Source organism: Coregonus lavaretus (genome assembly GCF_964263955.1).
Source record: "Coregonus lavaretus genome assembly, contig: SUPER_35_unloc_1, whole genome shotgun sequence".
NCBI classification, from domain to species: Eukaryota; Metazoa; Chordata; class Actinopteri; order Salmoniformes; family Salmonidae; genus Coregonus; species Coregonus lavaretus.
The window spans coordinates 3,551,231-3,563,867 of NW_028167181.1; the positions used below are offsets into that span (position 1 = coordinate 3,551,231).

General features: G+C 43.5%; 1 protein-coding gene across 1 annotated transcript in view; it reads left to right on the top strand.

Annotated features, from left to right (window-relative positions):
- Positions 1–1,169: 1,169 nt before the first annotated feature.
- The window catches only part of LOC311110035 (uncharacterized protein), a 33,114-nt gene continuing 21,646 nt past the window's right edge, over positions 1,170–12,637 (top strand). Inside the window, exons 1-8 of the mRNA XM_084188564.1 lie at positions 1,170–1,267; positions 2,594–2,890; positions 3,115–3,222; positions 3,436–3,492; positions 3,697–3,776; positions 3,972–4,065; positions 4,493–4,564; positions 12,304–12,597. Of these exons, the coding sequence (XP_084044690.1) occupies positions 1,222–1,267; positions 2,594–2,890; positions 3,115–3,222; positions 3,436–3,492; positions 3,697–3,776; positions 3,972–4,065; positions 4,493–4,564; positions 12,304–12,597 (1,048 nt within the window). The 5' untranslated portion in view covers positions 1,170–1,221. The remainder of the gene's footprint in view (positions 1,268–2,593; positions 2,891–3,114; positions 3,223–3,435; positions 3,493–3,696; positions 3,777–3,971; positions 4,066–4,492; positions 4,565–12,303; positions 12,598–12,637) is intronic.

Consider the following 12,637-nt stretch of genomic DNA (forward strand, 5'->3'; position numbering starts at 1 on the left):
CCAACAGTAAAGCATCCTGAGACCATTCATGTGTGGGGTTGCTTCTCAGCCAAGGGAGTGGGCTCACTCACAATTTTGCCTAAGAACAAAGCCATGAATAAAGAATGGTACCAACACATCCTCCGAGAGCAACTTCTCCCAACCATCCAAGAACAGTTTGGTGACGACCAATGCCTTTTCCAGCATGATGGAGCACCTTGCCTTAAGGCAAAAGTGATAACTAAGTGGCTCAGGGAACAAAACATTGAAATGTTGGGTCCATGGCCAGGAAACTCCCCAGACCTTAATCCCATTGAGAACTTGAGATCCTCAAGAGGCGGGTGGACAAACAAAAACCCACAAATTCTGACAAACTCCAAGAATTGATTATGCAAGAATGGGCTGCCATCAGTCAGGATGTGGCCCAGAAGTTAATTGACAGCATGCCAGTGCGGATTGCAGAGGTCTCGAAAAAGAAGGGTCAACACTGCAAATATTGACTCTTTGCATAAACTTAATGTAATTGTCAATAAAAGCCTTTGACACTTATGGAATGCTTGTAATTATACTTCAGTAAACCATAGTAACATCTGACAAAAATATCTCATAACTCTGAAGCAGCAAACTTTGTGAAGACCAATACTTGTGTCATTCTCAAAACGTTTGACCACGACTGTACGTGCCTGCTGTCTGTTGCCTTCTAAGGAAAGAACTGAGAGGTTACAAGGAAGACATAAATACAGCAAAATCAACAACAAGTATCTGTGGCAACCTGATAAAGATAGACATGACCCAATGCAGTCATAAGATGAGGTAAGATAAGGGTGTTGGGCGTTGTAAGTGTACCACACACACAAGCATCAGGAGTCCAAATTCAGTGTCCTCTTTTAATGATGGAATCAAAACCTATTTCCAAACAATAAATGTCTGGGGTTAGGTATGGGCAGAATTCTAGATGATATAAAATCATTACTCCTCTGCTTTTGAGAGAATGTGGCTGAATTCTGAACCCGAAGGGAAGTAGTTTTGTATAAAAGTGCGTAATTTCCCCTGGTACTTCTTTGAGCAACGCTATTTCTCTATACATCCTGTGGTGCTGGATCGTCTCTGTGGCGTCATGGCCCAGCATCATGAGAGGGATGCACTAGACTGCACTGCTCTCCCTCATTCTGTTAGTGACACAGCCTATAGCAGGCTACCAGAGTACCAGGGAAAGTTAACTACACACAAGGGTTACTCAAAATGGACAAAATACCATTTACTTTTCCCTGTCTCATTGTCCTTTTGGGTAAGCTGCCTCTCTGCCTTTCTCAGTTTTTGCGACATTTACAGTATGTTTACATTTGAGTCATTTAGCAGACGCTCTTATCCAGGGCGACTTACAGGAGCCATGTTGATGTGCCCTTGTGCAAGAGCACATCGACCAGGTCGGCTCGGTGATTAGAACCAGCGACCTTTCGGTTACTGGCCAAAAGCAATTTTTTATCTTTAAAAAATATATTTATTTTATTTTATTTTGGGGGGCTGGCCAAATGCTCTTAACCACTAGGTTACTTGTTGAATTTGATCTAGTATAATGTTACATTGATGTACTTTGCTTGTTTTTGTTTAGTTAAGATCAAGTCATTGATTATTTGGTGCAAGTTATTATACAAATACAAGATTGTTTTCTCAACTGGTTTTGTCAATTCATTTTATCTGCCAAAAACCTGCTGATGTAATCAATGCTCTATCTATGCAATGGATTCTTCTCTATATATTCTAAACAGTGTTGGGGAAGCTACTCTGAAATCATAGTTTACCAAACTACCAATTACTTTACATTGGAAAAAGATAAGCTACACTAAAGCATACTATGCTGACCTTTTTTACAAGGAGCATGTGTGCGCCTAAGTTGAAAAATGCAGGCGCACACAAATATATTTAGGAGCACAATGAAAAATATCTGAGATATTACATCCTTCATTTTTCTATTCCAGGTCGCACAGCAAAATATTTAGGGCCATATACGAGTAAAATGGTCGCACTGTAGAGCCCTGCCTTAAGGGAAGTATAGTTTACTTAACTAAAGCTACTTTAAAAAAGTAGTTCACTACATCCAAGCTACTTTGTGAAAATGATCATATCTAAATCTCAGTGGAGGCTGGTGGGAGGAGCTATAGGAGGACGGGCTCGTTGTAATGGCTGGAATGGAATTAATGGAACAGTACCAAACACATGGAATCCACATGTTTGACTCCGTTCCATGATTCCATTCCAGCCATTACAATGAGCCCGTCCTCCTATAGCTCCCCCCACCAGCCTCCTCTGCTAAATCTGAAATGCCATAGACCAGGGTTTCCCAAACTCTGATACCGAAAAAAGGCAAGGAAATGATTTCCTACATCACCCATACTTTCTTTTCTTATTGCAAAAAAAGTAGTGTGTAGTTCCAGTAGTTAGCTACACCGTTACATGGCAACAAAGTTATTAACTACTGAAAACACTACCAAGATTAGAATTCAGTTCAACTACCACCAAGCTACTGCAAAATGTAGTTCAATTACTAGTTGAGCTACATGTAATTCACTACTCCCCAACACTGATTCTAAACTATACCCATGTCTTTTTCCAGGTCTCGTCATGACTTCTACCACCACAGCCCAGACACAGCCAGTCAATCCCACTGTACCCCAGCCCACCTCAGCCTCCAACCCAGCCATCGACACAGCCACTCCAAGAGACAACACCACTCCAGGAGACAACACCACTCCAGGAGACAACACCACTGCTGTAGACAACTATGATTTACAATTTTCCACCATAACCCCAAGCTCAGGCGTTCCTGATCTAAATTTTGATAACATCCCTATAATCAATTCCACCGGGAGGCCTAACGCCACGGAAACCACAACACTGAAGACCAGTCCAGGTATGTTGGAGGTGCTGCTTTCACTTTATGGTCAGTTTATGGTCAATGGTCGGTACCAGAGATGGAGTCTCGATCTCGTTGTCTTGGGGATTGAGACCAGTCGATAAATACAGTCTCGGTCTCGAGGGGTCTAAGTCTTGACTCCATCTCTGATTGATGCTAATTTCCTACCTGCTTTGGTGGAGGTAAAGTAACAAATCATTTTTCTCACGATGGATCTCCAGGAGCCACATCCTGGACCTCACCACCGGACGTCTCTACGAAAAAGCCCCCAGCAGAGGCCAGCAGCACAGCTGCTAGCACTTCTGCTACTAGCACCACCAAGGATACAAGTGAGTTGATCTCACCAGAGTTAAGTGAATTCATTGTGAAGTGAATCCATTGTGAAGTGAATCTATTGTGAAGTGAATCTATTGTGAAGTGAATCCATTGTGAAGTGAATCCACTGTGAAGTGAATCCACTGTGAAGTGAATCCACTGTGAAGTGAATCCACTTAGAAATGATTCCATCAGTACACAACTTGTATGTTCTCTTTATTTAAAAGGTTTGGCGGGAACTACTCAACCAAAACCCCCTGCGGGAAAAACGTCCAACCGCATTGGTAACATGATTGCATTTAAAAATGTCTCAAACATGCCCAACGATGTGTGTTCTGACACCAAATCTGAATTGGTTAACCATTTGTCAGAGTAACCAACATTATAAATAACATGAACATTTAGGTCATTTAGTCATCGTATTCAGAGTGACTTACATGGCCTTTATCTTGTTGCTCAAAAATGGATTGTTTTCTGTTTCTTAATAGGATTGATCATCCTGTTTGTGATCATCATCACTGCCTTTGTGCTCGGAGCAGCATGCTTATTGACAAAGAAGAGGTCAAGGGTGAGTAATGTATATGCTGTTTGTCAAATTCAATTCCAATGTGATTTGATCAATTCTAACATTGTCTAACAAAGCTTCAACTTGGCTTTGTACAAACACCAAACGCTAGCGCTCAACTATGTCTGTCGATGCCTGTATGCTTTCTAGCCCATTGAAGTGTGTGTGTGTGTGTGTTGTACCCTGTTGTGTTTCCAGAGGTACTCCGTAGATCTCCGAGACAGGCATGAGGATCTGCCTCTGAGTACTGCGGAACATGACGCCGTGTTTGACAACTCCTCAACACAGAAGGGTGACAACATAGAATTACATCACATATTTATAGAATAAAACATGTATTATATATCTGTATGGAGGAGGATACACTCTACATTAATTTACACCATCATCATCAATGATCCTCTACTACACATGAATAGTGTTCGGGAAACTTAGACTTTGTAGAAACACCAAAACACTTCTGTTACTGTAACTGTAAACCCAAATCAGATTTAATTTGTCACATGCTTCGTAAACAACAGGTGTGGACTAACAGTGAATCCTTCCTAACAATACAGAGAGAAAAAAAAAACTGTACCACCATAGCATTTAAAATAAATAAGTAATAATGAGCATCTAGCTAATGCTACTGCACATTAACTTGTGGTCAAACTGATAATACATGTTTGACTGTAGTAGTAACCATGACTAATGCATGTTGTCTTTGATCACTTCTCCAGGGATGGACACCTTTACCGCCGTGGGTCTCAACAGCACCGAGGTCCTGGTTAAGGGAAGTGAGGGAGGAAGAGGTGAGACTGATGAAGTAATGGACAAGTGCTCTGAAGTGAGAGAGGGCGCTAGACACGGGAGGTGGAGGGGGGGGGGGGGGGGGTTAAAGGAAGGGGAAGTAGACACGGGGAGATGGGGAGATGGGGGGGGTAAAGGAGGGGGAGATCGACACAGGGAGATGGGGGGGTAAAGGAGTGGGAAAAAGACACAGGGAGATGGGGGGGGGTAATGGAGGGGAAGATAGACACAGGGAGATGGGGGGTAAAGGTGGGGGAGATAGACACGGGGAGATGGGGGGGTAAAGGAGGGGGAGATATACACAGGGAGATGGGGGGGTAAAGGAGGGGGAGATAGACACAGGGAGATGGGGGGTAAAGGAGGGGGAGATAGACGTGGGGGGAAGGAGGGGGAGATATACACAGGGAGATGGGGGGGTAAAGGAGGGGGAGATATACACAGGGAGATGGGGGGGTAAAGGAGGGGGAGATAGACGTGGGGGGGAAGGAGGGGGAGATATACACAGGGAGATGGGGGGTAAAGGAGGGGGAGATATACACAGGGAGATGGGGGGGTAAAGGAGGGGGAGATAGACGTGGGGGGGAAGGAGGGGGAGATATACACAGGGAGATGGGGGTAAAGGAGGGGGAGATAGACACAGGGAGATGGGGGGTAAAGGAGGGGGAGATAGACGTGGGGGGAAGGAGGGGGAGATATACACAGGGAGATGGGGGTAAAGGAGGGGGAGATATACACAGGGAGATGGGGGTAAAGGAGGGGGAGATAGACACAGGGAGATGGGGGGTAAAGGAGGGGGAGATAGACGTGGGGGGAAGGAGGGGGAGATATACACAGGGAGATGGGGGTAAAGGAGGGGGAGATAGACACAGGGAGATGGGGGTAAAGGAGGGGGAGATAGACACAGGGAGATGGGGGTAAAGGAGGGGGAGATATACACAGGGAGATGGGGGGTAAAGGAGGGGGAGATAGACACAGGGAGATGGGGGGGTAAAGGAATGGAATATAGACACAGTGAGGTGGAGAAGGGGGGGGGGGGTAAAGGAGAGGGAGACAGACACAAGAGCATCTTCCTCAGGTAAGTAAGTAGCCTTGCATGAGTCTTGGCTTGGGTGAGCCGGAATGGCTCATAGGAGCAGGATCTCCTGTTTCCGTAGCGTGAGGCACCCCTTTCCTCAGGTACTCAGTCATTATGATGTGACTGAAGTGGCTAGTAGAAAAATACATGTACTGTCCTCTCATAGGGTCAGTTTGCTGGGCCTATGACAGTGTGCCCCCAAAAGAGGCACAATTCTCAATAGTTTTAGTTTTTATCTGAGTTATTGCACAGTGATCTGTCAAGTGTGATGTATTGTTTGGTTACTGGAATGGGTTTTGTGTTCAGAGTGGATTTCCTCTTTTGCAACAGCCGTTAAAGAGAAGAGAGAAGGAAGTCGATGTGTGTTAACTATACTGTACATTCATAGTTATCTACATTTTAAAATGACCAGAGTCCCAGCTGAAATAATAAAATGTTCAACTTCATTTTAAAACGTAATGTTATCTTGTGTGGCAGGTGTGTGGGGATAATGCGATAACACTGCTCTTGCCGGCTCTTGCTCATATCACTGTTTTTATTCAAGTTGATGCTTGAATAAAAACAGTGATAAGAGCACTGTGTGAGGTTTAGAGTCCCTAAGAGCTTGCAGTTACGGTCACGACCGAAATGATTGGCACCCTTGATAAAGATGAGCAAAAAAGACTGTGTCAAATAAATAATGCAAATACTGAGCTGTATTGTATGGGAACATTATATTACTAATACAATTGCTCAAAGAAAAATATTTTGTTTAACAAGTAATAAAACGAATCTAAAAAAAGATGGTATCAAAATGATTAGCATCCCTAATGATTCTTATAAATAAAATCAAACAAAATTGAATCAGCTTTAACATTGTAGTAAAAAAAAAAAAAATCTAAGCTTAAAGGGGAACTCTATTCAAAAACTATATTTTAGTGTTTTTTTCATTAGTCCACTGTTGATACAGTCCCAAAATGTTTTGCATGTCAGCAGTCAAGTTTTCAAGATATTGGCCTTTCAATAAGAATAATGATTATTTTTTTTTGGGGGGGGGGGTGCTTATATTTGTCCTGTTATACACAAATGTGTCATGGAAATGTGTTTTTTTGCATATCACAACTCCCCCTGATGACACAAAAAGCATCATTTAAGGAACTGTATTGTGGCTTTTCATGGCTTCCTGTTTCACTGGGGTTCAAAAAGGTAACACGCATGTAAAATCCATTTGTCCTCCATCACCATGGGGAAAAGCAAAAAAACTAACAAATATACTGCTTACCACTTTTAAGGCAACAATTACAAAGTATAAAACAGTGGTAAACATGCCTGGTAGAGGACCCAAGTGTATGTTGTCCCCAATCACAGTGAGGAAGATGGTTCGGGAGGCAAAGTAAAGACCAAGGGTCATAGTTGGAGAATTACAGAACTTGGTCGCATCCTGGGGTCACCAAGACACCAAATCTACAAATAGACGCCACCTCCATGCCAATAGGAGCCTTTATAAAAACACCTTTATTGATCAACCAACAAATGTAAACGCCTGGTGTTTGCTAAACAGCATTGGCACTTGGATTGGAACCGGGTGCTATGATCAAATTCGACAAAAATAGAGCTCTTTGGTCATGCACACCAGTGATGGGTTTGGCGTTTGAAAGAAGGATGCATATGCAGAAAAAACCCCTCATACATACTGTAAGATATGGTGGTGGATCTTTGATGTTGTGGGGCTGCTGGTCCTGGGGCCCTTGGTAAGGTCAATGGCATCACGAACTCTACCAAGTTACAGAACATCTTCGTCAAAAACCTGGTTGCTTCTGCCACAAGTGGATCTTCTGGCAAGAAAATGACCCCAAGCACACATCAAAATCCACAAAGAAATGGTTAATTGACCACAAAACGAAACATTTGCTGTAGCCATCTCATCTCCGGACTTTTGACACCTATCCTTTTTATTTATTACCTGTTAAACAAAATACTTTTTTTGTGAGCAATTGTATTAATATAAAATAATATAATTTCCCCAAAACGTTGAGCATACAATATAGCTCAGCATAATGTATTTATTTGATACAGTCTTTTTGCTCATCTTTATCAAGGGTGCCAATCATTTTGGTTGTGATTATAGATAAGAGCTTCCCCACTGGGCAAAAACTGGTTGAATCAACATTGTTTCCAGGTGGAAAAACTGTTAGAATCAACTTGGAAAACTGATTTGATTAGAAAAAAGTCATAAATTTAAGGGAATTTTTATTTATTTTTTTAACCTTTTTAGCCTAAATCCAATGAGATGGTGAAATTTTTGGTCATGTTGAATGCCCGTTAGTTAACAACTCAACCAAATGTACTGTAAATCAAACTAGATGTTGAACTGCCCAGTGGGTCAGCTCTCATTGCCCACTCCTTTGCGACACCATGGTCACCATTCATAACACATTTGATTTGTAAAATGTTTTCTCACGCCCCAGGCAAACTCTGCCAGGTGTCAGATCATACATAGGAAATACTTTGAATAACCAGAGCCGCATGACTCGTGGAGGTTGATATGCGAGAATAGACTGTATGACACGTGTGTGTGACTTTAGTCTGATCTCGTGTGATAACCTCCATATAAGGAGTAGACTGACGTCGATGCAGCAGACCTGGGTTCAAACAGTATCAGATTTCTTGCCAACGCGTTAAGCGTTTGACTGAGCCTTTCTGGAGTGTCAGATAGGAAGGGTTTACGCATTTGGGACTATTACAAAACGTCAAATGATTAGCATGAAGTTGCCCATGCATTCCAGTGCGCTCAATATTTTGAATGTAATACTAGAGACACTAGAAAATGGAATGTCCCATCTTGCTCCATTGAGTGACAGCACCCAACCTACTCTGTGATGAGGTGCAGTACTAACGTCCGCCACTGGATGGAAACAAAAGCCTAGAGAATGAACAGGAGAGTAAAAATCACAGAGCAAGTTGTTCATTGGCTTTGATGGATATGTAACTACAGCTTCTATTGTATAGGCTACCCTTGATATGTTCTTGTGTTATAAGACATTACCTTTTATACTTCGGTATATTATTCTCAGTGATTTAAACAGAAGACGTTTCAAAATAGTGATACGTTTTGTGTCAGAAAATCCACACCTCAGCCTCCCGAGTGGTGCAGTGGTCTAAGGCACTGCATCGCAGTGCTAGCTGTGCCACTAGAGATCCTGGTTCGAGTCCAGGCTCTGTCGCAGCCGACCGGGAGACCCGTGGGGCGGCGTACAATTGGCCCAGCGTCGTCCAGGTTATGGGAGGGTTTGGCGGGAAGGGATGTTCTTGTCCTATCGCGCACTTGCGACTCCTGTGGCTCGCAGTGCACGCTGACACGGTCGCCAGGTGTTTCCTCCGACACATTGGTGCGGCTGGCTTCCGGGTTAAGCGGGCATTGTGTCAAGAAGCAGTGCAGCTTGGCTGGGTTCTGATGACGCACGACTTTCGACCATCGCCTCTCAGTACGGGAGTTGCAGCGATGGGACAAGACTGTAACTACCAATTAGATACCACGAAAAAGTGGTAAAAAATAAATACAATCAGAAAATCCCACAGCTCTAATATGCTGCTCAGCTGGCTGTGGGTGAGCGTATATATTTCAAGAGTGCTATCTTGTCAAACAAGTGTATCGTCCTCAACTCCATCTTATCTGCAAAGTAAACATGTTAATGTACTAAATAGGGCTCTACACTGACCTTTTTTTGAAAATCTAGGCGCACGCCCGCAAGACCATTTAGGAGCACAATGAAAAATATTTGAGATATTAAAGCTAGAATCCTACATTTTTCTACGTGCACTGGTTTTCCTAAATTAAAATTCCAGATCGCACAGGAAAATATTTAGCCAAATGTGCGAGTAAAATGGTCTCACTGTAGAGCCCTGCTAAATAATCCTGGATGTCAGGCCTCAGACACCTGTGTAATAAAACACACATTGTGAAATAATGAAAACATCAACAGTTCTAGTGGGAGAAGGGAACGTCATGTAGCATTAGCTGTTTAATTATTCTCAATCTGTGATAGTCCTTCCTTTGACATTTCATTCAGGTTGAAAGTGATTGGAATGGGTCTTCCCAGGCTTTGTGACTGTCATGTCTGAGCTTGTATTTCTTTCTCTCTCTGCCCTGGGCCATACTTTGTGGAATTGGTCAGTTTTGATTGCAGCATTTAAAAGTAACTACCCTTCAAATAGTTTTATCCTCTCCTTTTTCAAAATCATCAACTCAAGACGTTGCATTGACAAAATGATGGCTTCTCAGACAGACAGCTAAACTGGTAATAGGATTCTACAGGTGCACATCATTTTTGACTGCTGTTTTGATACACCTCAGTGGCAACAGACATCTACTACTTTTTCAGCTCTTCCGGCCACAACCTTTCAACTTGACTATTTTCTGTGCTCTTTCCAGAAGAGATACAAGTCAAACAAATAAAACTATGGTCTGGGGAGGTGTGAATTCCACTGTTGTAACAGCATACTGCTACCCCATGACTTAAAGTCAGTCTGTTAAAAATGATAAGACAACTGTCACTAGTACTGGGTTTGAGATGGACAAAATGGAAAGACTCTTCATGTGAATGAAGCAGAGTAATGAGAACTCCATTAGAATGAAGTACGCACACACACACACCAAACGCGCTCAAACACAAAGGCCCACAGCCACACACTTAGACATGGTCTCTATTACCTCTGTGGTCTTTATGGGTCAGTGCCAAGATGCTTGCAGTGCAGTCAGTCTCCTTTACTAGAGGTGTGGAGAGAAAGCCCTTTTTAAATATCTGGGTTGTTGTTGGTCCTCTGTTTATGTATTTGTGTTCCTTTTTGTGGTTTGGCTTGACCAAAATGTCCTACATGTCCGTCAGCTGATCGATTTGGTCGACTTCGACTTTGTAGTATTGTTTCTCAGTACCATGATGTAAGGGTTAGATTATGTTTTTGTAAATACGTACTTGGTTTGATGTTGTAAGAAATCAAATCAAATCAAATTGTATTTGTCACATGCGCCGAATACAACAGGTGTAGACCTTACAGTGAAATGCTTACTTACAAGCCCTTAACCAAAAACCCTAACATTATCATTCATCCTAGCTAGCACGCAGAGATCAATGCCCTGGCCGCACTAATTAGTCAGCTACTCTCAACTTGTACCTCTGCCAGCCGCTCTCTCCTTCTTAGCTTTGGCTCCAGCTGTGAGGGATGTCCTGACCTGAAACATAACCTTAATCTCTACCAACTGCTCCGGCGACCGACCATGACACTTTCTTTTCTCAATTATTGAGTCTGGTCCAGGGAGACTGATTAGCCCTCATCAAGGTTAATTACAGATCTCACTCTCCATTCCCACATTCCCTTGGACAGTAAAATAGCGTGTTGGCTTTGAGTGAGTCAGGGGGGCCTGGGAGAAACTGAACTAATGATGGGGATTAGCGTTAGCAACCAGACACTGAGTGGTGCGGTGGGGGGCTGACCGTCAGAGAGACACACACACACACACAGCTTTGTTTTCATGCATTTTCAGGACATTTTGGGGAGTAAAAATGTATTCCCTATTTTCCTAAACCTAACCTTAACCCCAAACTCTAAACCTAACCTTTAAGCCAAAAATAACATTTAACAAATTCAGGACATGAAAAAAGTCCTGATTTTTCAAAATGTGTCTTGTTTACCTACCTTGTCAGCACATTGTGATGACTTGTCAGGACATTGTGGTCCTGATAAGGTAGGAAAACGTGTACACACACACACAGTAGCCAGAGGTAGCAATAGTGGTTAACAGATAGCGGTTTACAGATATGTCCTGTCCAGAACAGCAGTGGTGTTACCCCCACCCCCCCCCCCAAGCCTCCTAGCCTACTTGCCCCCTCAGCCCCCCCATCACCTTGGGTAAGATAATAATGAGGCGGCCATACTTTCCCACAGCTCTTAACCAGCTGTGTGGCGCTGCTCTCCCAGCCAGGCCTGGTCAGTAATCAGGACCTCATTAGGTGACCAACCAGAGGCCTGGCTCTGGCCTGGATCAGCTGGTTTAGTGGAGTAGAAATCCCCCAACAGTCAAATTGGGCAGAAAACAGTCTTGTAGGAACAGAAAGAGAAACACTGCAGGGCAGGAGACTCAGATAGGAAATGCTGTCATTATAGTAATGCTTAGGGGTAATGACAAAGCACAGTGTTGCAGAGCAAGGTAAATATGCCTTTCTTAGGTGGGAATTGGGTGAAAATGGGGGCGGCAGGTAGCTTAGTGGTTAAGAGCGTTGTGCCAGTATCCGAAAGGTCGCTGGTTCTAATCCCGGAGCCGACTAGGTGAAAAATCTGCTGATGTGCCCTTGAGCAAGGCACTTAACCCTAATTGCTCCTGTAAGTCGCTCTGGATAAGAGCGTCTGCTAAATGACTCATAATAATAATAAATAAAATGTGTTAACTACAGCTTTATGCAATTGTGTGGTGTTGAAATGTGCTGTGTCAAGCTATTCTGACATATTGTGTGTATAATTTGACTGGATTTGTTTACCTAGGCTGCAATTCTTGTACAATATATACATTACACATCTTTTTGCCCAAAAATCATGTGATGAATCATCTGAATGCCTAACTGAGCATGGATGGACTTGATATCTTCCAATATGTTAGACACTGACATGATTAGCTCTGTACTCCCTCCGCAGCAGATAGTGAGAAAAGCTCTGACCACCCTCCACCTGCCAGCCCTGTGGACAAACCTGATGCTGTGGCCCCTGGAGATGTGGCCGCTGGGGCCCCTGGAGTTGTGGCCGCTGGGGCCCCTGGAGTTGTGGCCGCTGGGGCCCCTGGAGTTGTGGCCCCTGAGGCCCCAGTGGGGGAGACTGACGACGAGAACACTGTCTCCAACAAGACCTCAGTGGAGTCAGTGGAGGCCAACGAGAACAAGAACAACAACAACACCATCACCACCGCCAGGATCGCTACAACAACACCAAGAGGTTTGTATAGTTCAATATCTGCTACAACCTCTCCATCCTC